The sequence below is a fragment of the Acanthopagrus latus genome, chromosome 8 (genome assembly GCF_904848185.1).
Source record: "Acanthopagrus latus isolate v.2019 chromosome 8, fAcaLat1.1, whole genome shotgun sequence".
Classification (NCBI taxonomy): Eukaryota; Metazoa; Chordata; class Actinopteri; order Spariformes; family Sparidae; genus Acanthopagrus; species Acanthopagrus latus.
The window spans coordinates 18436159-18463320 of record NC_051046.1 but is presented as its reverse complement, the minus strand read 5'-3'; the positions used below and the strand labels follow the sequence as shown (position 1 = coordinate 18463320).

The 27162-nt window shown below is 40.0% G+C and overlaps 5 protein-coding genes across 14 annotated transcripts; 3 read left to right on the top strand and 2 right to left on the bottom strand.

Moving 5' to 3' along the window:
* The first annotated feature begins 29 nt into the window (after window positions 1–29).
* LOC119023958 (patatin-like phospholipase domain-containing protein 2) lies at window positions 30–6042 on the top strand. The gene is made up of 9 exons (XM_037106280.1): window positions 30–359; window positions 1142–1374; window positions 1912–1977; window positions 2296–2505; window positions 3357–3417; window positions 3568–3768; window positions 3939–4059; window positions 5236–5343; window positions 5620–6042. Exons 1-9 carry the CDS (start codon window positions 173–175, stop codon window positions 5975–5977), a joined length of 1545 nt encoding a protein of 514 aa, XP_036962175.1. The 5' UTR covers window positions 30–172; the 3' UTR covers window positions 5978–6042.
* Window positions 6043–6192: 150 nt separating this feature from the next.
* LOC119023963 (patatin-like phospholipase domain-containing protein 2) lies at window positions 6193–11526 on the top strand. 2 transcript variants are annotated; one of them, XM_037106295.1, is made up of 9 exons: window positions 6193–7152; window positions 8147–8379; window positions 8523–8588; window positions 9269–9478; window positions 9645–9705; window positions 9785–9964; window positions 10476–10590; window positions 10700–10798; window positions 11220–11526. In XM_037106295.1, exons 1-9 carry the CDS (start codon window positions 6966–6968, stop codon window positions 11257–11259), a joined length of 1191 nt encoding a protein of 396 aa, XP_036962190.1. In that variant the 5' UTR covers window positions 6193–6965; the 3' UTR covers window positions 11260–11526. The 2 variants fall into 2 exon arrangements, with proteins under 2 accessions (XP_036962190.1, XP_036962189.1); XM_037106294.1 differs by having other exon boundaries at window positions 11217–11526.
* Window positions 11527–12066: 540 nt separating this feature from the next.
* On the bottom strand, window positions 12067–18518 carry LOC119023961 (G/T mismatch-specific thymine DNA glycosylase-like). 4 transcript variants are annotated; one of them, XM_037106289.1, is made up of 11 exons: window positions 18208–18518; window positions 17593–17668; window positions 16348–16514; window positions 15675–16003; window positions 15507–15576; window positions 15144–15279; window positions 14868–14950; window positions 14680–14774; window positions 14217–14388; window positions 13726–13878; window positions 12067–12875 (listed from the first exon to the last, which is right to left on the bottom strand). In XM_037106289.1, the coding sequence occupies exons 2-11, from the start codon at window positions 17649–17651 to the stop codon at window positions 12748–12750; spliced, it is 1392 nt and encodes a 463-aa protein (XP_036962184.1). In that variant the 5' UTR covers window positions 17652–17668; window positions 18208–18518; the 3' UTR covers window positions 12067–12747. The 4 variants fall into 4 exon arrangements, with proteins under 4 accessions (XP_036962184.1, XP_036962183.1, XP_036962186.1 ...); XM_037106288.1 differs by having other exon boundaries at window positions 18214–18517; XM_037106291.1 differs by lacking the exon at window positions 17593–17668 and having other exon boundaries at window positions 18208–18514.
* Window positions 18519–19415: 897 nt separating this feature from the next.
* tdg.2 (thymine DNA glycosylase, tandem duplicate 2) lies at window positions 19416–24522 on the bottom strand. Of its 3 annotated transcripts, none has more exons than XM_037106284.1 (10): window positions 24369–24522; window positions 22806–23143; window positions 22243–22442; window positions 22004–22073; window positions 21708–21843; window positions 21118–21200; window positions 20920–21014; window positions 20665–20836; window positions 20440–20560; window positions 19416–19848 (listed from the first exon to the last, which is right to left on the bottom strand). In XM_037106284.1, the coding sequence occupies exons 1-10, from the start codon at window positions 24377–24379 to the stop codon at window positions 19734–19736; spliced, it is 1341 nt and encodes a 446-aa protein (XP_036962179.1). In that variant the 5' UTR covers window positions 24380–24522; the 3' UTR covers window positions 19416–19733. The 3 variants fall into 3 exon arrangements, with proteins under 3 accessions (XP_036962179.1, XP_036962180.1, XP_036962178.1); XM_037106285.1 differs by having other exon boundaries at window positions 24378–24508; XM_037106283.1 differs by lacking the exon at window positions 24369–24522 and adding an exon at window positions 24045–24253.
* c8h12orf73 (chromosome 8 C12orf73 homolog) lies at window positions 24149–27105 on the top strand. Of its 4 annotated transcripts, none has more exons than XM_037106302.1 (3): window positions 24149–24271; window positions 25822–25948; window positions 26426–27105. In XM_037106302.1, exons 2-3 carry the CDS (start codon window positions 25841–25843, stop codon window positions 26543–26545), a joined length of 228 nt encoding a protein of 75 aa, XP_036962197.1. In that variant the 5' UTR covers window positions 24149–24271; window positions 25822–25840; the 3' UTR covers window positions 26546–27105. The 4 variants fall into 4 exon arrangements, with proteins under 4 accessions (XP_036962197.1, XP_036962195.1, XP_036962198.1 ...); XM_037106300.1 differs by lacking the exon at window positions 24149–24271 and adding an exon at window positions 24944–25157; XM_037106303.1 differs by lacking the exon at window positions 24149–24271 and adding an exon at window positions 25069–25208.
* The last annotated feature ends 57 nt before the right edge of the window (window positions 27106–27162 follow it).

Here is a 27162-nt window from a genome sequence, read left to right as displayed (position 1 = left end):
AGAGATTCTATAGACACGAAATTGCCCAACACCTGTTCACATTGCCACCTTTGGATGATGTTTGCCGGTGACGCGAACGTGGCAGGTCTCCATCACAGAACTACACAGCTTTAATTTTTCACACCACAACAAGTTGGGTTCGTGTCTGCGGTGGAGTCTTGACTCTGAGAAGATGATAGATTTGAAGAAGGAGTGGAGCATCTCGTTTGCAGGATGCGGTTTCATGGGGATTTATTATGTCGGTGCCACCAGTTGCATCCTTGAGCGGTTCCCTCGCTTCATACAGGACGCCTCTAAAATCTACGGAGCCTCTGCAGGTTCTCTGATGGCCACTGTTCTTAGTGTTGGAATCCCCATCGGTGAGTTGCGGGTCCCCTCTCCAGTGACCAACCTTTATTTAAAAATCTGCCATTTTAACGCTACTTTGGAGAATATCAAACACTTTATTTTTAATTAAACATTAATCAAGATTTAATTTAAATCTCTGCATTTTATTATTTACTTCGGCATAGATCCAAAGCCTCAAACAACGTTGTATTTGGATAAATCTCCAATGTCGGTACCAAAATGAACACCATGGGGAGTATTTTTTAAACATGAACTTTCTAGTTTTTGTTTGTTTATCACTATCATACACTGACGATTTCTTATCCAGGGTTTTCCTCTGTTTCTACCATGACAGATTCATTCTTAATGAGATATCACAGCTTGAACCCATATTAGTCGCTTTATTGAAATACCAGAAAGCCACTGTTGTCAGTTTGATCTGTGAATTTGTTGATGTGAGTGCATCTGATTGAGACACTTCTGATTTAGTGACTTTAAAAGCAAACAGGTAAGAGTTTTTATTCACTTTAGATGACCTGTCATCCTCGGCAATCTTGGATTTCAGCCAGATGAGCCTTAAACACAAGCTGATAACGAAAAAGAACATCACATAGATAAGAAGGAAAAAAAACTGACATTGCCAATATTTTAGTCAGATAGTATGATTGTGACATGGGGGGGCATCTGTAAAAGATTCAATATCCTAAAGTGGGTCTCTCCTTAACATAGTTTTATTCTGAAAATATCTATATCCTGTTAACCTATAATTATAGAATCCCAGTCTGTAAATTCAACTCTGTGTTCCTCTGTGCAGAGAAATGCTGTGCTGATTTGATGTCCATGGCCAAAGAGGCCAGGAAGCACAAACTGGGGCCGCTGCATCCAGCCTTTAACCTGCTGCAGATTGTGAGGGACTCGATGCAGGCGAGCCTTCCAGAAGACGCTCACGTTCGAGCCTCTGGGAAGCTGTGTGTGTCCCTGACCAGAGTGTCCGACAGGAAGAACGTGCTAGTGTCGCAGTTTGACAGCAGAGATGAGCTCATTGAGGTATAGTTCACAACTTTCATCCAGGGTCTTCTGTGGTACAAGGTTCATTCACACGGTGCAAGGTTTATGTATTTATCACTCTACAACACTGTGCTTTATGCTTCCCAAAACAATAATAGATGATATATGAATGAACACTAGATCAGGCCGGGAGACAGTTTAGTGGCATGATTACCGACATGATCAGTAGAGTAGTAAAGAAGTATTATCTCTCTGATAGTACAGTCGTAATATGATCAGTTATGATTAAGATTTTGAAAAGGCTGACTAGACAGATTTTGTCATTTGAGGAAACGGAGATGGAACATGTGGATTCAGAACTGGAGGAGTGATTCTGCTGATTACCGTCATTTCTAATGTTGCTTCTGACTCCTTATCTGGAGAAAATGCTTAATATAAATTTAGCTCCATCAGCGTTTTTTTTTTTTTTCCTCTCTCTCTTTCGTCAGAAACCATTTCTCAATTCTTTGTGTTGGTTTAAACTCGAAGTTCATGTTGCTAATGTGACTAATATGCCATAACATCTGTCTTTTCCAGGCCCTTATATGCAGCTGTTTTGTGCCTTTCTACTGTGGTGTGATTCCACCCACTTACCGCGGAGTGGTGAGTGAACCAGCAAGCTGCTGGACTCCAGCTGGGAATCATTCTCACCCAATCTTTACTCAATCTCTCAGAATGAAACTCAACTTTATTTAGCACTTGTTATGGTGAACAACTTAGTGTGAAACCCCCATCTATGCTGAGTCCAGGGGGTTGACATTGAATGCAGCCTAAAAACTCAAGTCTAGGCAAATGTGGGATGAATTTCTAAGCCTGTCTGCACATTAAACAGGTTGATATGGTGTGATGTATCATAGTTTCAACACATTATGACTTTAAATCACACTGAGTGGTTGTGGCACTGTGGTTCTCTCCATCCAGCGGTATGTGGACGGTGCCGTCAGTGACAACCTGCCTCGATGCCACCTGAAACACACGATCACGGTCTCTGCATACGCCGGCGAAAGCGATCTCTGCCCTCGAACGAGCTCACTCAACTTCCACGAGGTGCGCTTCAACAATGTGAGCATCCAGGTCAACTCAGAGAACATGTACAGAGTGACCAGCACCTTCTTCCCCCCAGAGCCGCAGGTGAGACACCGAATATCTGGGACCGATATTCATTTGCAGTAAAAAATGAAAATCAACCATTAATGAAATAAACCTTAGTTCCTGTACCTTTCTTAAGTACAATATTCATTTACTTTACTTGAGTGTTTTCTTTTTTCTGGTACTTTAAACCTCCTCTCCACTGCCTCTTTATTTGATAAATGTTGTTAATATTTACTTTGCAGATTCAGATTATTCATTGTTTATAGGTTAATAATTGTGACGTGTTACCAATTGGATGTTATTGTGGGTGAAACATTGTTTGAGAGGAGGCTGCATCAGAGCCAAAGTAGCACATTTTTAGATTAGTTTAATTTATTGGCAATCTGACAGAGAAATCAAAGCTACCAATAATTGGAAAATGCTGATTAATGGCCCCCGTATTCGTCCAGGGCCAATAATCAGTCTACCCCTGCCCAAAAATGACAATATTGACTTGATGACTCACAATGTTTTGGTAATGTTGGATATCAGCTTGACAAAGATTAAATTGGCATCATTTTGACCTTATTTCTAAGACTGATATCTGTTAATATATACTATTAACTAATATCCACACATACAGGCCATCGATAGTATTGTTTATCTTCTCCCCTCCAAAGAAAATGAAAACATGTTTCAAAGCTTGTTGAGAGATAAATGGCTCTGAGAACAGTTTAAATTTCTGTTCTCTTTTCTGCCCTCTGCTGGTCAGAAAGTGACTACTGCAAAGCACACAAAGAGGGAGGCAAGTCTTCCATTTATTTGATAGCAGTGGACATTGATCACTTGCAATATTGTATATATTGATTGATCTAGCTTGAATACTCATCAAGCACTTTTGGATTTTACAGGCAATGGCTGAAATCTGCCACAACGGCTACGTAGATGCGCTCCGCTTCCTGCAAGAGAACAGTGAGGAAACCTTGTCTTACATACTGTTGATATTTATGTCACCAGAAGGTGGAGGGAAAAGGTTTTTGTTCTACGAGCCACAGTCGCTGGCAGTGAGTAATCTAGTGCTTCTTATTGCAGAAATCAAATTAATCTGAATGCCTATCACAGATCTCATCAGCAGTGAGTGCCCCATGAGAAGTCTGGCGATAGACGGACCCAAACAGGCCTGTTGTGAGCTGGCGAGGGAGTCGGGTGAAGATCAAGAGTCCGATGAGAGCACACAGAAGAATGAACTGACGCCACCTGAGGATGAGCACTGGTGGCTGGATCCACAGCTCATAGAGAAGCTCCCAGTGAACGTTAAAAAAGGTGAAGAAGGTCATCGAAGGGCGGCGGACGTGATCAACAGGGAAATCCTCCTTGTTGGGGGGAGACACTTTGATACAAACTGAAGAAACAATAATATACCAACAAGGACAGTAAATTTAGTACAATAAAACTAAATGTGTAATTTTTTTTTTTCACTGTATTCGTGACAGTGTTGTGTGAGGCCTGTAGAGAGACTCCGAGTGCTGGAGGTCTGTTGTCTCACATGACGGGGTACCTGCCAAAGATTCCCCAACTTCGGCCTGTGGAGTCGGCTCGCTCTCTAGCCCAGAGGTACAGTGAACTCACCTGTATTCAACCTGTTACACCTCACCCAAATTATTTCTAATGTGTTAGGAGCCATTTCAATCATCCAGTCATTAACTTTGTCTTCTTGATGGTACCTGTCTGGCACTGTCGTTCAAACAGGTTACGAGAAATTCCCCTTTTTTCATTAGTGCAGATACAAGTCAATGAGTATTTACAAGAGGTCTGGAGCTTCTTGTTTTATGGTGCTTTATTGAATTATATCTTGTATGGTTCTATCTGTAATTCTTGTTGAATACTAAGTTTTGTGTTTTTTATGTACGTACAAATTGTTGACTTTATGTCTTGCACTGTCTCCTTTGTTTTGCTGTCTTTTTTATTGAGTTTCAAGCCATTTAAAAGCCCCTCTAGGGACGGCAGAGGTGCGAAAAGTACACACTTTAGTGCCGATTACAACTTTTTACTCAAGTAAAAGTAAATACAGGCTCTGGAATGAACCCAAAATGTAAAAGTAATAAGAATGATTTGTTAGAGCCAACAAGTATATCCTGATGTCTTGCTACTCAGCATCTGCTCAGTTGGCGGCTTCAAATGCAGGTTCAGTTTCATTCATATCACTGCCTTTCTCACTGCATGCCTTATCCCCCTATTCAAGTGCCCCTCTCTGTCTTTTTAAGTCTTTTACAACATTTCATCTCGCTACATCTGCCATGCACGCCATGTGACATGCACTGATGTTGAAATCCGTTTTGTGCTGTTGGGAATATGGCATGCAAATGTTGCCTCAAATATATTAAAACTAAAGTAATGAGCCTGTTAGAAAGTACAGACGTTTGTGTATAAATGTAGGGAGTAAAAGCAAAAAGTTGCGAGAAAAGTATGTACTTGAGTAAAGTACAGATACCTGGAAAATCAAAAAAGTACGGTGGTAGTATTAGAAGTATACTATACTTAGTAAAGTATTTGTACTTCTTTAGTTCCCACCTCTGAGAGACAAGCATTCATTGCCTCAGCTAATTTTCAAAGGCACTGAAAATTAGCTGAGGCTATAAATGCCGTGGTGTTTCACATTGGTCAATGCTACAAACTGTACTTTTATCCTTTTTTTTTTTCTTTTTTTTTTTGTTCCTACACTACATTTCAGTTGTCAAATTAACCGTAGGAATGGTAATAGACTCTAATTTTTGCAATTTCTGCTTTAAGACTTGTGAACTGGGTCCCGGACGTACCAACGAACATGAGTTGGCTGTATGGCCTGGCTGGAGGCATATATAACCAAGCTGGGAAGAGTGACGACGAAGAATATGACCGGTAAGCAATGTTAGAATCATTTCCTTTTCAAATCTTCATAAATGTGCAGACTCCTGCAAGTTGCCTCAAGTGCTTTACGTGATCTCAGCTGTCCATTGACCTGAATGCAGACATTTTCTTAACATAAGAGTTACACAATAGTTAGTTGTGGCCTGGGGGGAGACTGGATTTCCAAAGTGATGGACGGACACAGAACCAGTGTTTTCCTCAAGTCACAATGCCATCATGGCCATGAACCATCCCTTCATCCCTGTTTCCACACTGTGCTCTTCCCAGTGAGACTCCACTGCGCAGAAGTACAAGTCTACCATCAGTCCTGGACCTGTGGAATCATAATGAAGGGGACTTAAACGCTCTCCCATTGACCCCAGAGGCTACACCCACCTCCAGTCTTGCCTTCACCTGGGACACACATGGTGCGATTGACTACAAGTCCCTGACTCCACCCTCTACACCCACCTTAAGCCCCACCGCTGGGTTCAGTGAGGCTGTTGCAGAGTCACCAAAAGGTGCAGGTAGCAGCTGGGGTTTGGGCAGAGCTGTGGGGTGGATCAGAAATATTGCATCCGAGCGAACTTCAAACTACATCAGAACAGCAGATTCAAAGTCTTCTGCAGCGTCCAGCTCCAAATAGATTTAATATTTGCACTGAAAGAGAAGAAGAAAAAGTCAAGTGTTGAATAAAGGAATACAAAAATGGTTTGTGTTTTGTGGCCACCATCAAATCAAATGTCAGTGGCTTCCTTTAAACCATCTGTACAACTGCGCTGTGATTTCATTGAGGGAAGTTTACTTTTGTTCTGAGTCCATTTTAACCAGATGTTATTCTCAGATGATCGATGAATACAGTACATACTACATTTGTCAGGAAGACATAACGGCAACTCTTATTTGAAATAAACAAATAACAAATTAATTAATAATAAAGATAAACAAAAGATCAATGTCAGAAGTCACAATCAGTTGACTCTACATCAGCACTGGCCTTGTAATCCCAGCAGATGGTTGGTCGAGCCACATTCAGTCCATGAAAAGCAGAATTAGGAGCATATGCCTGCAGATTTCAGTTTTTCAAAAAGATGATAAGCCAGAACTCTTAATTAGTAAAATAGGATGTTGGACAACAACAGCACAAGGTTTCAACACGTTTATACTTCTCATTATGATAAATGTATTGACTTGTGCGAATATTCTGTCATGTATTATGCTCTGTTTCCACTTTACCTCTTGTCACATGTCCAAAAAGGCAAACACAAGTCAAGTCAAGTACAAGTTGAAAAATCACTGAGTTAGTTTTGCCCCCTTTGGTCCCCCCAACTTGTGTACACAGCATAGTGCTTGTTATGAGCACCGTGTCAAGTGTCATGCAGCCGGCCCAGTGCAGTTTGTGACGGCACTCCTGTTTTTCTGTCTCTAAACATGTGACGTTTGAGCCAAGTAGGTTGTGCAATACCCCAGAGAAGGTGCCCATTGCACCTGAGAGAGTGTGGTGGAGATAAGACAGGGGTTTACATGCTGATGAAATACTCAACGGGCTCCAAATGCACTAGGTGACCTCTGATAAATGATTTAAAGGAATATACTATTGGAGATGTGGTTTTGAGTTTGAGGTCTCGGAGAAGATGTTCAGCTGGGACGAGGAGTGGAACATCTCTTTTGCGGGCTGTGGGTTCAGGAGTGTTTATTACCTGGGAGCTCTGAGCTGTATCCTTCAGGAGGTCCCGCGGCTCGTTCATGGAGCCTCTAAAATCTGCGGAGCTTCATCCGGTTGTCTCGTGGCGGCGGCTCTGACAGTTGGGATTCCCATCGGTGAGTGGAATTGGACCTTTTGGCTAAAAACATATTCTATTGCTGAGATTTGTCATCTGTCTGATCGATGATCAGACAGTATCATGGATGGAGGTAAGAGTTGTACAGCCCCTTACACTACTCGTTACATGATCAAATGTGGTATTTTCCTCTCTCTACAATATAGTAAAGAAATCCCGTTTTACCAAATAAATCCATTTTATGTAAGGAAATCTGGTGTTTTCCTTTCGTGCATGTGTCTATAAAACCTGACCATGACTTAACTAGTCAATAATAATGTAAGTTACTTCTCAGTGGGTCTCAGTTAGTTCTGAGCCCTGTATTTACAGTGTGACAGTACGGATCTAGGTATGATTATGTTAAAGAAGTGACACCTGATAGAAATATCCATTGTCTTCTTAATATGTGAAAAAAGTGGCCAAATCAGAAAGGTCAGGTTCATGTTATCTCAGCGCAAGTGCTGTTATTGATAAGTGAAGTAAACAGTGTACTTGACGGGTTCATAGACGCACACACGCACGCACACACACGCATACAGTTCATGAGAGCGAATTCCAGAGGTCACATGGTCACAGTTAAAGCCAAGGGAGGCCGGATGAGGAAATGCACCTGTCGCTCACTGACTTATCTTGTTCACTGACTCATAAACACAAACAGAAGTACAGTACAACAATGGGAATAAATTACATCACAGTAAAAATAAATAACAGCGTATTTACAATAGTGATCATGTAACAAACTTAAATCCTTGAGATCCGAGAGAGAAAATTGTAACAGTGACTCAAGTAATCAAGAAACAACAAGCGAAGAACGGTGAGCTCACAGAGGAGGAGCTCAGTGAATCTGCAACTGAGACAGGGTACAACTCTTGCATCTTCAATACATCAAAGAATCAAAAGAAAAGATCAAAACATCATTATTGTTATTATCGTTAAACCAATCCCCCAAGTCCAACTGTAATTCATGACTGATTTTGTCACATTTTCTTCCTCAGAACAGTTATGTGTTGATGTGCTGACCGTGGCGAAAGAGGCCAGAAAGCACACTCTGGGAATTTTCCACCCGACCTTCAGTCTGCGGCAGACAGTGCAGGACGTCCTGCTGGAGAAGCTCCCGGCTGACGCCCACCGTCGGGCCTCTGGAAGGCTCTGCGTGTCCCTCACCAGACTGACTGATGGGAAGAATGTTCTGGTGTCAGAGTTTGACAGCAGAGAGGAGCTCATTCAGGTAGGAGGAAGTAGATAGAGGGACTGAAATACTGTGTAGCCTGGTCTGATTTCACAGCGTCTGCATGTTCTGGTAGCAGTTCATTAAAATGAGGAGCTGAGTCTGACCCCTGATGTCTTCTCCTGCATTGTTTGCCTCTGCAGGTTCTCATCTGCAGCTGCTTCTTCCCTGTTTACTGTGGTTTCGCCCCACCTTCATACCGTGGAGTGGTGAGTAGATGTCCTGTGCATTTTCTAAGTTACGTTTGTTGTAAAAGGATCAGAAGGAAATCGTCACACCGTGGTTTTATTGTGTTCTCTACTTTAAAGCCCCTTTGATCAGACATTTTAAAATCCCATAAATATGGGCTTTAACTAACAAAGACCGGTCTGTGGAAAGTCCCATTTTACCATTAACTTAAATTAAACCATATGTTTCAGGTTTTTATTTTCAGAACTTAGACACAACACAAGTTCTTCTAACTTGAAGTCTATCAACTTCAGGATATGAGTACATTTTCCAGCATTTTAAGAGTTAATACTGTCCTGAGATCCTTCTTCTTTGTAGTTCAAAGAAAATATATGTAACAAAATTATGTAAACTAGATATTTTAGGTAGACTGAAAAAACTAAATTAATTATAATTATATTATTATTATTTATCATTATCAAGTCTACATGACAAGAAAACCCTGTTTGTTTTGCATCATTACAAAATTACGTTTTCTCAAAATTCAGTCAACTTAAAACAGTGTTTTAGTTTGACGGGATTTTTTGTTTGTTTTACAGTACAAGTTTTTCTTGGTGCATGGAGAACATGAAAAAAAATGAATAGGACAATATTCCAGCAAGGCTTTTAGAAAATTATGATGAGAACGTCAACATTCAGTACATCTCTTTTTTCCTCTCAGCGCTATATGGATGGAGCCCTGAGCAACAACATGCCCCTGTTCGAGCAGAGAAACACCATCACTATGGCCCCGTTCTCAGGCGAGAGCGACATCTGCCCCAGAGAGGGCACATTCAACTTCTTCGAGGTGCACTATGGCAACGTTAGCATCCAGGTCAACACTGGAAATGTGCATCGGGTCTGTACGTCCTTCCTCCCACCAAGACTTGAGGTGGGTGGCCGTGGAGGTTCCATAGCTTTCATAGCAGATGTCTTCTCTTCTCTGTCACACCAATAATTTAATGTTTTCAGTTTAAAAGACAAATCAATCTTGAGATGCTGCACAGCATTTCAGCTTATCAACCATGGATTGTTTTTCCATCTTTTGTTGCCAACAGAAGCTGGCTGAGATTTGCCACAACGGCTACATGGATGCTCTTCGTTTCCTCAGAGATAGAGGTGAGCTCTTTCACCCATTTCTGGTTCACACCATGAAGTAAACACCGAAAAAGAGTTATTAGTCAGCTGTCTGTGATAGATCTGCTTGGAAAGCAACATATTCCCCCCAGTTTGGAGATGGAAACAGACACAATCAAATCTTGCTGTGAGCTGGCGGAGTCAAAGAAGACGCCGCCAAATGGACGTAACCTGCATCAGGAGGATCATTGTTGGCTGGACCTGAAAGTCATAGAAAACCTCCCACTGAGCTTCAAGAAAGGTAAGGAGGGAATGGCATGATTAAATGTAAGGACTGGATTTATTTGAAGCTTGTTTCTGGACGAGCATTGGTTCAAAAGAGGCAGGATACACAAAGAGGGAGCAGAGAAGGGATGATTCATCCTTTAACTGAAGCACTTAACCATCTCATGCACCTATGAAGCTCCTCAGTGGAGGATCATCAGTGGAAATGTGCATTTTAAGGGGGTGTATTTCAAGGCTCTGATTAAATATACATGAGTGGTAGATGAGACCTACAAAAACAAACTCTCACAAATCAATCAGCTCAAACTTACAGATGAAAGCAATTTTTGAGATGATTAATTTATTCTAATTATTTAATTGTCTTAATTTGTTTATGTCCCCAGGAGTCCTCTAAAAAAAACGTTAATTTGTTAAATATAGAATTATCTTGACCTCCTGTGAACTGAATGTGGTTTTAGCCCCAAAACTAAAACATGTAAATATATTACAGTTTGTGTTATGTCCTACATTTTGTGTGTTAATGTTAGTGCTGTGTGAGGCATGCAGGAACACTCATGATGGCAGCAAGTTTCTGAAAGTGGTTATGAATCTGCTGATCCTACTGATGATGCCCATTGAGCTGACCGTTTTACTCATCAAAAGGTAAATAATTTGATCATCAGACCAGAGATTAAGGGAATGGACCAAAAAACATTATAGTCACTCCCAATTACTTTTTTCTTCTAAACTTATACCATTTTTCTTTTGACAGCATGATACTGTCAGGCTGCTCAGTGATTTTCAAACAGTTGACACTGACTGCAGTTTTCTGCAGGCAGACATGGAGCAGTAGATTTGAGGATCTCAACAGGTTTGTGCACAAATTTCGATTTTTTTTTAACCCTTAAAGCAACACAATTAAACATTCTGGATCATGGTAATTGATTGATGAGTCTCACACCAGAGCTGTTGAATACTGGTGTTTCGGGTTTGTGGCAAAGGTTGTCTCCAACATCCATATATGAAGAATGGGGCATGAGATTTACTGATGTAGATCAGAAATGTACATTTTATATCTTTAATTTATCAAATGAAGAATTCTAATCTCAGTCATTCTTTTGGTAATTAATAGTTATTCTTTACATACATACAGTGTCATTGCTACTGCATCATTTCTGCCACTGTAGCTCTTCATAAAGACCTAATGTCATTGCAAAACCCCTATTTTTGATTTTTAATTTTAGTCTTTGTGCTCAAATCCTTGTGTTTTTCTGTGCATCTCCATGCAGCAGCAGATCCTCTTACTCAGACATCAGAACCCCAAAAAATTAAACCTCTGTCCTCAACAACCACTCCAAATTCCAATGAAACTCTTCACTGGGACAACAACTGTAATCTACTCCTCCTCTCCATCACCCCTACATCTGGAGGTCAATCCAACTTCCAGACCAACAGAACACCTACATGTGGCAAGGTGGCTTTAAACCACAGAACTCAGCCGACTCTTCATCAAACATAAACCAGAGAGAAAAAAGATGTTTTAATAAATGTTATGTAATATTTATAAGTTGTATTGTGCAATAAAGTGGATTTTCTCAATTATACTTTTTAATAAAAAAAAAAAAACTACCCTTAAGGAAAGTGCTGGTGAATCACTAACATTCTGAATGCATGCAAAACATTTTACTTTGTTTTACAATTGAATTGAATTTTACAAATATGTGACTTGCATTGAATTGTACGTTGTTTGCAGTAACAAGCACCTATGTTGGAGTGTGAGGTATATTTTAAAGTAGCTCAATTTTGGGACTTCTACACCGCCAAAGCTCTGGCACTCCGTCACCATGACTCTAAAGTAAAGTGACTAACTTAACTGAAGGGTTAGGTGTTTATATGTATGTGTGCATGGATATGAAATGAAAGTCAAATCAAGCATGTTGAATTATTTTTGGGGATCAAAAATATTTTTAAAATGGAAAATAAAAGTCACAGAATAAACTATCAAGTAAAACACTAATTTATCCCAATATCCCTAACTAATTTTGAGTAGCAATAAAAAGCCACTTAATGGTACATACATCTTTGAATCAATGGTGATTCTGTGCTGTATGACACACAAATAGCAAGAAGGTAATCCAATAATGTAGAAAAGGCATCATCAGGACATTTTAATAGACAAGTGTTTCATAAAATTCCTTTTGAATAAGATTTTCATAAACATACAAAACATAATTCTAAAATTCCTAAAGCAAAAAAGTGATAATAGCAAAGAGTAAAATAAAACCTGTAACATTACATTGAGAAGTTTGTCAAATATTCCTTCAGTGGAATCTCTGACATACCTGTTGAGTCTGGTTGAGTGATCACACTGGATCGTAATCAGTTCATAGCACCATGAATGTAATACATTAATGCTAACTAAATCCTCAATTCACTGAGGATCATATAGGCTCCAACTGATCAGTCAAGCTTAGAAAATAATCATCTAGAATTTATCTACTGTTACAACAGTAGATGTGACCGTTTACAGTTACTGCGTCTCAGTGCAGTATGGAACAGTAGAGTACAAAGGCAAAACAAACATTTAAATACATGACCTTCTCCAAGGACAGTCAAGCATCATTGTCAAGTCCCTGATTTCACATATTTAAAAAAAGACTGCCGTGAAGATGATCATACATGTATACAAGACCACAAAAGAAATAAAAGTGCAGAAAAAATGTTCTGCAAAATCTCTAAAAAGTCCAACAATGTGTGTATATCCCACTCGGACCCTAATAAAAAGGAAAATGATTCAAAACCAGACAATAAGTCTTTTCCTTATACGCTGCCTTCCTTCGGACCACCGCTGATGTCTGGGATCTGATCTGCAAAGGACTGGGTCATCCACTGTCCGTCTGGGAGCTGCCCTTCTGCTACTTGTGACGTTGCCGCCTCCTGCGTTTCTTCTGGAAACAGACAACACACAGACTGAAGCTCTCTGCTGAGGATAGTCTGACACGACTGATTGGATAATTATTTTCATGATACTCAATCACTTCAGGAGGACAAATCTTTGCCAACACGAAACGTGTCCATGTTGCTTACACATTTTACTTTCCAGTTTTCTGTTCATTAAAATGTGATTTACATTCACACAAGACAGCATGTTACTCAGATAAATCTGGTAACACAGGATCTTGGTCAATGTGTATCACCGATGTGCAGGATCTGATATTACTGTGTTGATGCTGTTCCTCGAACATCATAATTTATGTGGTCCCAGGACCATCATGCTGTTGTCATGTCATAGCTTTAAGACTTGAGGAAAAGAGCTGAAACATTCGCACATGGGAGTAGTTATCTTATAAGCTGTGAGTTATTAGTTATTTTCTTCGTTAACTTTAAGAAAGGGTGTGTTTTACCCAACCACTTTCCCTACACAAAAGTTTTTTGTTGCATAAACATGACCAAGCCACAGTAGAAAACTGAAAGCAGTTTTGTGACGAGTGTTATTTCTGATGACAGAAACCAGGTTCTTTTATATGTGATGTTTAAGAAAGCCTGAATGTTTGGCTGTAGCCCATTTACTGACGTTCATACAAACGCACTGACTGTTCCAATAACAGCTGACCAACAATTCAGAAACTTTCAGAAATATTAAGCTCAACAATGGTCAAAATATGATTTTGCTAAAAAAAAAATCATGCTTCACCCTGATCAGTACAATGGGTGTACATTTCACCAACTTACAAGGCTTTAATAAAATGTCAAGAGTCGAATACAGGTTGCGGAAGCAACTTTGTGTGTGTGGTTTACCTCTGTTTTCTACAGATGAGAATGTACAGTGACCGTTGGTCTGGCTCGGGGCCGGCTCTCCTTCAGGTCCTTTCTCTGCATATGCTCCACCGTAGGCATCTTCATAACCAGGATCGTACTGCTCCTCCTTAATAGCCATCCTCTTGGCATCCTCTGTTGATGTTAAAAGAAAAAAAAGGAAGATTTTACAAACATGATCTGACCTAGAATCAGAGATCAAACTAAAAGGGCAGGTTTTTAATATCAGGATGCACAAGCTATCAAGCTGCAGACGCTACTGCTCTCAGTGTCTAATTCTTTGTACACTATTATACTGCACTACAAGTGTAAATGATGATTACAGCTTTATTCATCATTGCATATGTAACAGTGTTGCTTTACAGTTTCAGTTTTAGATTAAAGATTTTGCTTCCATGCCACTCAGTGATTAAATGGAGTTAAATAACTTTGCTGTACGCTAAACCTGTCCATTCATCCATGACTGTGCTTACCCTTGGCCAGTTGCAGGTTGAATGTGTAGTCAATCTCCTCGATCTCAGTCTGTTTTCGGACACCCCTTAGTTGATCTCTGAGCTCCCTCAGTTTGATGTAGAAGTGGACTTTGTCCTGAGCACGAGGGAACTGAGCACAACGAGCGCTCGATGAAGGCATCAGATACAGAGCCTGTGAAATGGGGAAATGACCGTCAAGTCAATTCCTCAAAGGTAACATCTCATCTCATTTGGCTTTCAAACCTTAAATAAAATAAATATTTTAGATATCCTGCAATTTTTGAGAATGCACAACTGTAACTTCTTCAGTGGATTATGAATGAAATAAAATGCTGGTCTGATCAATTAATTTCAGTGTCTGGGGTCGGCCAAAAAATGAGATCCAACATGGAAAATGAGGGGCTAACTTGCATCAATTTTTTATGCAGTATTTTTATGGAGCTGAAAGCAGTCAGGCACTCACCACGTCACACTCTGGGATCTTGTGTGGCTGCAATCCAAAATCAAGTTTCTTTGGTTTTTTACCAAACATTTCTCTGCAGAACATTTCATAAATACCTGGGGGTGGGGGGGATATTAGAAATATTAGTTGATTCTTTTTTTTTTTTTTACAGATATGTAACAAAACCATTGCTATGTTGCAGTGCTTACATTTTCCATTGAAAACAGCAATAAGAGGTCTGAACTTCCTCAACTTCTCAACGAGAATTTTGCCTCCTTCACGCAACTCTTTACTGTTGAGAAGAAAGGAGAAAAAAAGGTTTAAAATACAGACTTATGACAAACTTCTAATTTCAGCTATTATGATTCCTGTTTGCTCATCCAATGTCAGCACAACTCACAATGATCCCTTTGCCCAAATTCTCTAGTAACATCAGACATGATTGGTTAGCGATCACATCAGATTCCATCAGTATATAAGCCTACCTTGAGAGATCTTTGCTCCCTGGTGTCGCCCTGGCCACCATGTTGGTAAAGCCCATTTTGTACTTTGTAGGTAGAGTAGTGTCGGACATGTGGTTTAGCTGCTCCTCAGTAAATCCAGACAGAAACAGGCACTTCCCTGAAATAAAAGAATTAGCCATCATTCACCTCCTTGGCTCACAAAAAGTATTTTTCTAAGTAAATGTTGTCACAGCATTCTGCTTAATCTTAACTCCTTTTCTCTTTTCATCTGAAGGTCTGAATCTTACACTTCTTATAAACCTACTACAGAATCAAAACTATTTTCCATCGGGAGCCATTTTCCACCATTACACAACTCAAATTGATACTTGTCACATAACTTACAAAAGTGATTTCCAGGACCTGGAAACCACCGTCCAATGTAAGCTGCCATCAATCCTGGATTGATACCAATCTGAAAGGAAAACAGCACATGTTTTTGAAGCGTACAAAATCAAATTCATTACAAATAGCACAGTGCTTGGTTCCACTGTAAAAACAGATGATCCTTACAATGACATAGTCCAGGTTGTAATCCAGCAGGTCTGGTAAAGTTTTCTTCATTACTTCCTCCTCTGACATCCCCTTGAAGCGGTCAATTTTCCTCTTCACCTTCTTGAAGCTCTCATCAATCTTCTCTTGCTTGCCATCTGCTTGAGCCTCAGCAGCCTTCTTGGGCTTTGGACCCGGTTTGGCCTTAGGTGCATTTGGGTCTTTGGGTGGTTTCGGTGCCTTCGGTTCCTTCGGTGGTTTCGGTGGTTTCGGTGCCTTGGGGACTTTTGGAGGTTTTGGTGCCTTGGGTTCCTTTGGCAGTGCTGCTCTGCCTCTCTTTTTGGCTGGGGCTACAAAAAAAAGAGTTCAGAGGTGATATCAAAAAGAAGAAATGTCTGAACCTTGGACTTTGTTGAACTGTTGTCTGAGATCCATACAGTAGATTTCTTACTTCATTTCACTCCATTAAACTTAATTTTTGTTGCGTCTCGAAAGTATATAAAACTTAAGTCTCATGAGCATGGTGATGCAATGCAATATTACAAAAAAAGCCCTTATCATTTAAGTATAACTGTGCAGAGCCACTGTTGGCATATATTTTATGACAAATTGTCTGGGACCTGACCCAGAACCAGCTGATCTGGTAAATATAACATATCTTTGAGGGGATATGATTTAAAAGGAATCTCAGTACGTTTTGCCAGGTTGGCAGGTTGCTGCTGATCCATCATGGGCTCTGGATTAGCCATGTGTGCCATGGCTGTCTCTCCTGTCTCCCCCTGTGGGTAGTGAAACTGGTGGTCCTGGTTCAAGCTTGAATATTGAGCCTGGAGAGCTTGAAACTGCTGTGCAGACTGAACCCTGTGGTGGAAGAATAATTACCAAAAAAAAAAAAAAAAAATGGGGAGAAAATCAATACAACAAACAAAGGGGTAGCAGGATGTGCCAACAGGTTAAGAGAAGCTCTGCATTTGATTTATTACCCAGTGATGATAAACACACTTGATGCATTTTCTCTTAAAATTGTTTGTTACAAAGTCTTTTAATCCTCATAAAAAGATCTTTTATGAGAACTTAAAGGTCCAGTGTGTAGCATTTAGTGGCATCTAACAAGTGATGGCTGACTGAAACCAACTGAACACCCCTCATTCCACCCTCCACTACAACTGCTAAATGTCTGTTCTGATTTACGTTATAAAGAAACATGACAGAGCAACTTAGCAAATTTGGTGGAAGAGGACCTGCCCTTCTGTAGATATGTAGGCTCGATCCAAGGTAATAAAACCAATCGATTCTGAGTTTCAGGTATTATACACTACTGAAAACATTATACATGTTATATTCCACTGCAGCCGATATCATATTCTACTTCAGCACCAAAATCTGTTGAGTAAAGAGCGTTTTTACAGACGTGTTAGTGGAGAATGATGTACTAATGTTCAAAATAGTAGAAACACATCTTGTATAACTCAACAATTTATTTATTAAATAAATGTATATCACTTCTGAAAATGTGGAATCCGAGTATGTCTGTTCCAGCAGCAGAGTGGTCTGTATATTGTCCTACTTTATTTCACAACACTTGGAAAACCCAGTTCCCAGTAAACAATGGTTAGTGAATCACAGAGACTCTGATGAAGAGCCACATTATATTAAAGGAAAACATCCGAAACATTTCCCCAATATGATGTTCACTTTGTTTCTTTCTGTATCAAACCACAGTGAAATAAAAAAAATCATCTGTGAAAATTATCATTCAACAAATCTCATATTACGAAAGCAATGTTAAAAAAAAAACAAAAAACAAAAAAACAAAGCCAATAAAGGGGCAGGTGGGCACACATGCTTTCATTTCATTTTCATCACACTTTGCCATTAAGGGGTTTGCTGGTAAGATCAGACTCCCACATGGCCACATTGGGGTGAGGAGAAGACTCACCACTGATGAAGGTACTCCGGGGAGACAACAGGGTATGATCCATTCTGCTTTTCGTCCATCTTTTGGTTGGTTTTGACTTTATTAAATAAATCAGTAGGGATGTTGAGGATACATAGCTTAATAATGTACATGAAGTTAAGTACATAGAAGAGTCTGGCAGTGTGTGAAACTGAATGCATGTGCCAGGGCATTGTAAACAAACTGAAGAGTTAACAACAAAAGATAAACCTTAACGTAAACGAAAACAAAAGAGTAACTTCAATGGTGATTAAAAGGCTTCCCCCTTCTTTCATGGCTATGCTAACTCACAAGCTAACGTTAAACCCGAATGAACAACAACTCTCAATATACCATTTTAAAACAGATTTACCATTCAAAGTTGGTGGGCTAAATGGATGCGGTTATAGCTATCTCATTTCAATAACAGGGGTTACATTTTCCATGTAAAAGTACGGATGGCATCGTTAACAGCAATTCAGCAGCTGTGCCACAACAGAAGCTAATGCTAGCCAACAGCTAGCCGCTCGGCTAATATAGCATGGATGAATGGTTTCGCGTCCACTGAGATTCCTCGCAAATAAATTGTACAAAATTTACCAGTATTGAAAAACTTACACGAACCTGATGTGGGTAAGGTTTACAATTGCTTCTTCTGTACAGATAACTGTTTATTTTCCATCTATCCCGCTCTTCTATTCACAAAATATTAGGTGCTACACAGGCAACAAAGAAATGACAGCACTGCCGGTCAACTTTGACACCGGAAGATCTCAAGTGTAAGACCTAGGTGTGTGAGAGGAAAGAAATCTTTGACTGGAAACTAGAAAAACAACTACAAGGAGCATATCTTTGTCCATTGGATTTTAAATCGTATAATTTTAATAAATGCGTCAGTGCATGGTATTTGTACGAACGCTGCACGATCAAACCGAAAACGAACAAAACGATACACATCCGTTTCAGAATTGGTATGAGCTGCTCGACTTTTAAACTCCCTGAGCTTTCTTCCTATTGGCTGATAGTCTGTGGCGTTTAAATGGCCATGTCTGCATTTTGATCCAGTTTAAGTTATTTGAGTATTTACCTATTTTAATTTGGCAAGTGAGAATCGTGACTGCCATCAATAAAATAATAAAATCACATCTTAAGACTTTTGTCTCAAACTTTGAAGGTTTCAGTGAGGCCCTTTTATTGACCTGTATTTATTTCTTCCTCTCAATAACAACCATGTTACAAACTGGAGGTTGTGCAAAAGAAGTCAGTGCAACCTGATAAAACATCATTGGTGTGCTTTTGATTTCCTCACAGCAAAGAATATGAAGGCACACTACCGTGCTGCAAGATACCCATTTTTGAGATTTATTTTTGTTTTTAAATACCTAGATAATTTCCACATAGTTGAATGAATAACAGATTGACACAATGTACAAATACATCCAAAGAATTTATATGTCTTCAACAAAGTATTTGTTCTGTCTGTATTCTAGACAGAAATGTTTTAAAGTGGAATTATTTCTAAAAATCATCATATGGGTCTTTGTGATTTTTATGTCTTTTTTTCATCTCTAGACTTTCAAAAACGAGTTTTTCTCTGAAGCTATATGCTTAATTTAAACTGTGCGTCAGTGTATTGACTACAGGGCTGCTGGGAAGAACAAGCAAGCAAATCATCAAAATATATGAATGTTTCTTCCTTTGTCATAGAGATTTGAAAATCCAACTTTCCACACTCATGCTTTCTGATGGCGTGTTTGTGTTTCCTTACATTGTTGGTTATATATTACATCTTCACATGAATGACATAAACAATGAGACAATAAATGTCAGCTTTAGAAGAGATTTAATAACTCTGTAATTAGAATTAATTACATCAGAAATCCCAGTACAATTACCTATTTATGCAGCTGATAAATCATAAAAAGTCATTCTTTTAAAATACAAAAAATAACTCACTGAACACACGTACCATACAAAATGCAATAAATAGTGATAAAAAATGACAACAAAACATGCACAGTCTGTTTGAGAGTTAGAAAATGTAACCATTGAAGGGCACTTTCTCCCCCTTGTGTCATACTGCGATGCCTCAGGAGACTGTGTGACTCCTTTCTCTTGTTGGATCATCAGAAGGTTTCTTAACCTCACTGATGCATCATGCTACTAGTACAGCTGATATCTGGTATCTGTTGAGTGAACATCTCCGGCTGCAGTGATTCCATGTCATGTTGTTCGCTGACTGGCCAACAATGTCCATTTCTGCAAGATATCACAATAAAAGATGATATTTGCTGCTTACAGAACTTTACATTATATTTGACATCCATGTTAACTAGCAAGTAGTCTTCTTCTTGCCTTTACCAATGCATTTCTGCAGATCTTGGCCTGCTACTGCCAACTGTAGATGGTGTAACAGTGTTAAACCACTGGCAGAAATGTGTATAATGCCAACAACATGCACATGTATGTTTGTCCTTGTGCGTGTGCATGGAAGACAAACTCAAACAGCTTCACAGTGATACTAGAGGCTAATGGCAACACCTTTGCCACTATGCCATAATCTCAAGGATCAACAAATCCATTCTTACTTCAAGGCAGGTTTAGTTAATTTTTTCACTTCATGTCAGTATTGTATGAAAATCAACTCAGACTTCTAAATTGATCTTGACAGGTTATCAGTCATAGTGGTTTGGAGTCATTATTTACACTTACATTATATGCAGCTTAAACTCACGAGTGTTTATTCTTTTGAAAATACAATGATTCCATCCAGTTCCAGCTACATTAAATTAGAACTACATGGTAACTGCACTACCTGTGTGCTACCGCAGACAGCCCTGTTTTTTTCACCTCTCCTCTTCCTTTAGTTGAGATGTGTTGCAGCTTTGCCTTGCGTTGTCATGCAAGCCGCTACAGCTTTCATACTCTGGATCCACCTGCTCCTCTTTGATTGATATCCTCTTAGCATCCTCTGCAGAGCAAACACGACACGAAGGAGTTAGATATTCAACTAAGACATCAATATCTCTGTAGAAATGACAAAGATGTACCCTGCCTATTAATTCTACTGTTTACCTTTAGCTAGCTGCAGATCGAATGAGTACTTTGTCTCTTCCACCTCGTGGTTTGGTGCCATGCCTTTCATCTCGTCTCTCAGTTCCTTCAGTTTGATGTAGAAATGTACCTTATCCTGTGCACGGGGGAACTGGGCACAGCGAGGGCTTGATGACGGCATCAAGTAGCAGACCTAGGTGAAAGGAAATATGCTATGAGCAATGTTTGTGTTGTTGGGTTCGTTCTAAGAGCGATCCAGGTGCAATGTCAACATACCGTCTCAGTTTCTGGGATTTTGTAGGGCTGCAGACCAAACTCAAGATTCTTTGCTTTCACACCAAAGGTTTCCTTGCAGAAGATTTCATAAATACCTGCCAAAATAAACAAATATCACTACACTGTTCCCCAATGGCTTTATGAATATGCCATCTTAAACACTTATGGTACAGAACAGAAGTGTTTCAATCATTTTACCTTTTCCATTAAAAGCTGCTATTAATGGTTTGTATTTCTGCAGTTTTTCAAGCAACTGTCGACCTCCTTCACGAATCTCCTTACTAGGACAAAAACATAAAACCAGAAAAATATCATCACTGTTTGTTTCAAGGTGAGAGTTCCTCACTAAATCTATCCATCCATCCATCCATCATCTGTACACATTATATGTACGCCGCTTAATCCTCTGCAGGGTCGCGGGGGGGCTGGAGCCTATCCCAGCTGACTTAGGGCGAAGGCAGGGGACACCCTGGACAGGTCGCCAGTCTATCGCAGGGCTACACATAGAGACGAACAACCACACTCTCATTCACACCTACGGACAATTTAGAATGATCAATTAACCTCAGTATGTTTTTGGACTGTGGGAGGAAGCCGGAGTACCCGGTGAAAACCCACGCTGCACAGGGAGAACATACAAACTCCACACAGAAAGATCCCAGGCGTCCCAACCGGGACGCGAACCGGCGATCTTTCTTCTAGCTGTGAGGCAGCAGTGCTAGCCACTGGGCCACTGTGCAGCCCTCACTAAATCTAAAAAGATACATCAACGTGTTTTTATAATTCACCTGGAAAGATCTTTGCTGCCAGGTGTGGTCCTCTCTACCATGTTGGTGAAGCCGATGCTGTAATTCTCCGGCAGGCTCTGGTCATGCATGTAGTTGAGCTGCTCGTCAGTTAGACCAGATAGAAACAGACATTTCCCTGGATAGAAGAGAGGAGCTGAAAGTTTAACTATGCAAGAGCCATTGCAACACAAAAAATGCATCTCACAACACTGATGTTTTTTAATAGGTTAAAGAATATTTTAGTCACTGCAGATGCACTGAATCTTTTTCAGTAAGAAAATTGAATTTGAACACACAGAAATGGTTTCCTGGGTTTGGGTAATGGTGTCCTTTGAAGGCTGACAATAGTCCTGGGTTAATTCCAATCTGAGGAGAAAAATGAATGTGTTACCATGGCAACAGACCTAAAAATGACAGCTGTCTGTGACTAAATACACTGTGTCTAATTTTTTTTTTTGTATAAAAGACACAAAAACACCACTTCACTCCTAATTCAAATAAACAAATGTACGAATTCTTCCAGTTAATGACTCACTATCAAAATGTCAAGATTGTAGGTAATAACGTCTGGCAGGGTTTTGGCCATAACCTCAGCCACTGACATGCCATTGAAGCGGTTGAGAGCCCTCTTGGCTTTTTTGGCTGCCTCAACCTCATCGTCCTCCTCCTGCGTCTTGCCCTCCTCTGCCTGCTGCTTCGGAGGCCGACCTCTCTTCTTTTTCACTGGCGTCACAACTACAACAGAGAGGAGGAATGTGTTGAGGTATGACAGTGATTGTTAAAAGGACAAAGACACCTGAATTCACAAGAAAAGTCACATTCTCGGGAGAAAAGACAATGGGCAACGTAGATAGGGGTTGGTTAAGAAACAGCACAAATCAGTGAGAGAATTTTGACCTTTGTCTTTTAAACTGCAAGACTGAATCTCTAAATCACTCAAGAGAATCAATGACAACCACTATTTGTCAGCAAAATCTAGCTTAAGCTGGCAGATGGACTGCTATGAAAAGTAGAAGATATTTTAATCTATCAGATGTGACAAAATAAAATGTTTGAGATGTAGGGGAGAATTAGACTGATCAATCATTTCCACAGTACCTTGAAGTGCACCAGCAGGCTGAGGTTGGTGTTGAACATTCGCCTCCTGCTGCTGTACCGTATGTTGATGCTGGGGGTGGTGCAGGTGTGCAGGATGCTGCTGCTGCTGCTGCTCTCTGTAGTTCTGCTGGTAGGCTGGCTGCTGGTAAACCTGGTCCTGGTAGTGGTTTGGGGCCTGGGGGTAGTTCTGATTGAAAGGTTCTGGGTAATGAGGCTGCTCCCGGTGCACAGACAGCTCAGCCATGACAGGCTCGTCTCTGGGACCTTCTGTGTAATGGCCCATGTTGTGATATGGCATCCCATACTGTGCCTCGGGGTGCTGCTGGCTGGACTGGTACCTAGAGGAGAAGAGGAAGAAGATGCAGGTTAAAGAGAAAAGGGAGAGGAATGTTGTCAGAAGAAGACAAAAGAAGATCCGGACACAGCAAGAGAGGACATGTTATGTCTGGTGTTTAATGGGGTGCAAGAACAGTAGGGTGAGGCAAACTTACAAGACACGATACTTACAAACATACAGTACATGCGCTGATATACACCTGTTTGTATTGTCTGCATTTCATTCATTGCATCAGTGTGTGTGCCAACCTATTTTCCCTTGCCTCTATTGTGCCTATCTGATCTGTTTAGAGCACATAACCTCATCTTTTAACACCAACGTTGATGTGCGTTTAGATACGTTTTACCAGAATGGAATGAAGATGTACAAACAACTGGCAGGGCTTTCAAAAACACTGTGACTGTGGTTTATATGAAGTCAACTACAGGTCGAACAAGTGGAGAGTTCCTTTTCAGGCTGCATACACAAAGAGAGTAAGACCCAGGTGTATTTATAAAGCCTGTAGCAAGTGATGGTGTAATAACTACTGGATAATGTAGTAACATGTCAAAAAGAAAAATACATTTCCTTTAGACTTTTCAAACCAGCTTCAGAATTCAGCTGACATTTACTATCTATATTGTCTCATACCTGAACTATAACTCTGCTGGTGTAAGCTAATAGTTCTGCATTATTATTGAGAGCACAGTTTGTTTGTTTGTTTTTACAATTTGACAGGTTATTATCCTTAATCATTACTATCACTTGCTAAAAGCCTGACTATAAAGTACATATATGTGCATGATATCGTGTGTCAAATGCTATTCATCTTCCTCCATCTCATGCATGAAAATGAAGACGTAGAGAGGGAAATAACATGAGAAGTTTTCCAGGACCTGCAGCCACCTCCAGCACCAACTCACCACTGCTGAAAATAATCCGTAGGAACCGTCAGTGATGTATACTGGTTTTCTTCCATCTTAATTGTTGACTTATCTAAATAAATTAACATTCATTCTTCTGACAGATGCATCAATAAACACCGGAGACATGAGCTGTGTGAGGGTTTAGTTATAGCACAGAGGGACATTGCTCGGCACAAAGAAGACGGACGGACGCTGCTACAGGAAGCTGGAAGCTTTAGCTAACAGTAAGCTAACAACATAACGCGGTCCAACAGCTATCTTAAAACCACCAGTAACCTCTACATTAACGAAACATAAAGGTGTGTGAGAAAGCTAACGTACCTGTCATACATTTTGTTCTTTAGTTTTCAATTAAATGGACGTGGGACTGGGAATGCTCCCAAAACAAAGACCATTTAAATGCTCAACATCCCGTTTTGCTCCGGTTGACTGAAGGCTTAACGCCACCCTTTGGTTGGGAGGTATACTGCATGGGTCAGAATGAAATACAAAACTATACTTCAACAACAAGTGAGCCATGGTTGTTGAGTAAAACCGCACAAGTAATTTGCCCATTTTAACATTATAAAATACACGCAGGATTAAAGTTTATGGTCCACGAGTTGCATGGGTTAGCACGAGCTGCCGCTAGACGGCGACATGTGTCGTCTGTGACAAAGCGCCAACACGAGTTGTCGCTGCAGAAGAACGGAACAGCAAAGATAGTGTGTTTTTCGACACAACGCGTCACTCTGTAGTAAAAACAGGACCCCTCAAAATGCACACAAAATCCTTTTTTTAAAAAAACAAAACAAAAACAACGTCCGGATTATCCAGCGCACCTTTATCCCCATAACCTTTCCGAGGTCCCTGTCTTAAATTGATACAACAATCTAAACGTTGAGATACATAGTACAACACGATGCGTATGGCTTGCGAATTTAGCCGTTCAAAAAAAAACAAAAAAAAACAACAACAACAAAAAACCAGCTAAGTAACGTAAGATGGATCTTCGGTCAGCGAGTAGGCTGAAAATAGCGGAATAGAGAGCAGTTGTGTTTTTCCATCCATGCTGGAAGAGCTATTATCTAGTTCCACGGCAACATCAGTTCTCAACACTGGAGCCCACAGGTGCTAACAGGCGACGGGAGATGGAATAGTCGTGGTGTATCAGTAAATATGGTCAGAGTGAGACCTATTTTCTTTGAGATAGTCTTCGTATTAGCCCAACAGCATGACCTGCATGAGTCCCAATGACAGACAGTTGGGTTTAAAATTGTGAAAATTAGCTTCACATTGTGGCCGTTTATTTAATTTAATGAACACCATTTAAACAAGGTAAGGTCTCACTAGCATCACGTATGGCTATTGCTCTGTCAGCATTTCTGTTTTTTACAAACGTTTAGCTTCGCTAAACGTTACATCAGGGCTAGCAAACATTGACAGCAGCAAACATGTAACTGGATTTACTGTGCAGTTTGAAAGTAGTCATATGTTACAGCAAATGTCTGATATTAAAATGGTGATCTCCAGAAAACACTAATGCTGATGCATACTCATAGTAGCGGTATATATGTAGGATCTCAGTACACAGTGTGAGTATGATACTGCCCAGTTACATGATGAATGTCCCAGATTGTGAGGCATAAATTTGAATAAATGCCAATTTAAACAGTAACACGTTTTATTTAGAAAAAAAAATTGACTTGGCCTAAAATGAAAAGAAGAGCAGACAAAGATTTGATGCCACCATTTGGCACATAGTTTTGATTTGTTTTCTCTCTTTTTTTCGCAGATTCAGGGAGTCTGTCAAGATGCCAGCTGGTGTGTCCTGGCCTAGGTACCTGAGGATGTTTGCTGCCAGCATACTGGCTATGTTTGCAGGAGCACAGGCCGTCCACCAGTACTACCTACCTGATCTGGTGAGAGACAGATGCAACAGTTGCATATCTGTTTTCTGTGGAGGAAATCATTAAACACTTTTGCAAATTGTTGGAATGCACTGAAATTGTTATGATGATTGCTATCAGGTTTCTGAATGGCTATGAAAATCCAAATAAACTCTGCCACCAACGATGTGCAAACAACTGGCTAACACAGTGTAGTACCACTATGGTTATGTGTTGTATAGTTGTTAGAAAGCCAAAGTATTCTTCAACAATATATCATCTCATACTTTATGTCTTTGGTATTGTCCTGCATTTTCTTGCATCCATTTATCACTTCTGTGTCTCAGTTTTAGTGTAGATGTTTTAGATCAACAGTAAATTATGTCATATTTATCGGCAGTTTACCAGTTAAGAGTGGGAATGGAGAAAAAAAACACAAGACCACCCAATCAAACAGACACAGTGTTTCCCTATGTGTTTAAAAGTGCTTGCTGTTGTTTTATTTTCAAGACAATACCAGAGATCCCACCGAAGCCTGGAGAGCTCCAGACAGAGCTGCGGGGCTACAAAGTCAGAGAAGAAGCTGCTGCAGCTTTGGAGCAACTTAAAGCACAAAAAAAGGTGGACTGATGGACATATCCTGTATGAGTGATGGACAAAAAGCTAGAAGCTACCACGTGCCTGGGAGTAAAAAAAATAAAACATTTCTGGGACATCTTCAAATGGACATTTTCTTTGTTTGATGTTTTCTGCTAATGGTAATAAAGTGCTGCACTGTTGGAGTCTGGCTGCTCGAGATGAAGATCATGTCTGCATCGAGATCACTAGGTTCATTCAACTATTTGCATCTGTCTGTTAATACAGGATAAACATCTCTTACTGTTTTTCAGTTTGTTTGTGTTTTTAGACCTATGTAAGATGGTAAGAAAATGCTTCATGAATGTAGCTACCAGACACAATATATTTTAAATAAAAATATCAAAGTAAGCCATTGTCATGACTAGCAAATGGGAGTGGTAACATTTGGAAGTTTGCAGAATTAATCCTCAGATGATTTGCTTATTGATTGATCTAATTCAAATCACTCATAATGCAAAAATACCAAAGTGTTTCCAGTCTCTAAAATGTGAATATGTTAATGCTGTTCCGTGTGTTGTATTATTGTAAATTAAATATCTTTGGGTTTTGGACTGCTGTGTTGAACTTGCGATGACCACTGCTCAGCATTTTACGACATTCTAGTGAAA

Excerpts from the sequence above, each read along its gene's own strand:
- LOC119023958 (XM_037106280.1), top strand. The coding sequence starts at position 173 with ATGATAGATTTGAAGAAGGAGTGGAGCATCTCGTTTGCAGGATGCGGT. Across the intron at positions 360-1,141 it reads TAGTGTTGGAATCCCCATCG|AGAAATGCTGTGCTGATTTG; the intron begins GTGAGTTGCGGG and ends TCCTCTGTGCAG. Across the intron at positions 5,344-5,619 it reads GACGACGAAGAATATGACCG|TGAGACTCCACTGCGCAGAA; the intron begins GTAAGCAATGTT and ends TGCTCTTCCCAG.
- LOC119023963 (XM_037106294.1), top strand. The coding sequence starts at position 6,966 with ATGTTCAGCTGGGACGAGGAGTGGAACATCTCTTTTGCGGGCTGTGGG. Across the intron at positions 8,589-9,268 it reads CACCTTCATACCGTGGAGTG|CGCTATATGGATGGAGCCCT; the intron begins GTGAGTAGATGT and ends TTTTCCTCTCAG. Across the intron at positions 10,591-10,699 it reads ACCGTTTTACTCATCAAAAG|CATGATACTGTCAGGCTGCT; the intron begins GTAAATAATTTG and ends TTCTTTTGACAG.
- LOC119023961 (XM_037106289.1), bottom strand. The coding sequence starts at position 17,651 with ATGGACGAAAAGCAGAATGGATCATACCCTGTTGTCTCCCCGGAGTAC. Across the intron at positions 16,515-17,592 it reads CCGGAGTACCTTCATCAGTG|GGTTCAGTCTGCACAGCAGT; the intron begins GTGAGTCTTCTC and ends CTTCCACCACAG. Across the intron at positions 13,879-14,216 it reads CAACCTGCAACTGGCCAAGG|AGGATGCCAAGAGGATGGCT; the intron begins GTAAGCACAGTC and ends TAACATCAACAG.
- tdg.2 (XM_037106283.1), bottom strand. The coding sequence starts at position 24,133 with ATGTTAATTTATTTAGATAAGTCAACAATTAAGATGGAAGAAAACCAG. Across the intron at positions 23,144-24,044 it reads ACGGATTATTTTCAGCAGTG|GTACCAGTCCAGCCAGCAGC; the intron begins GTGAGTTGGTGC and ends CTTCTCCTCTAG. Across the intron at positions 21,844-22,003 it reads AAACCCAGGAAACCATTTCT|GGAAATGTCTGTTTCTATCT; the intron begins GTGTGTTCAAAT and ends TCTTCTATCCAG.
- c8h12orf73 (XM_037106300.1), top strand. The coding sequence starts at position 25,096 with ATGCTGGAAGAGCTATTATCTAGTTCCACGGCAACATCAGTTCTCAAC. Across the intron at positions 25,158-25,821 it reads CTCAACACTGGAGCCCACAG|ATTCAGGGAGTCTGTCAAGA; the intron begins GTGCTAACAGGC and ends TTTTTTTCGCAG. Across the intron at positions 25,949-26,425 it reads AGTACTACCTACCTGATCTG|ACAATACCAGAGATCCCACC; the intron begins GTGAGAGACAGA and ends TTTATTTTCAAG.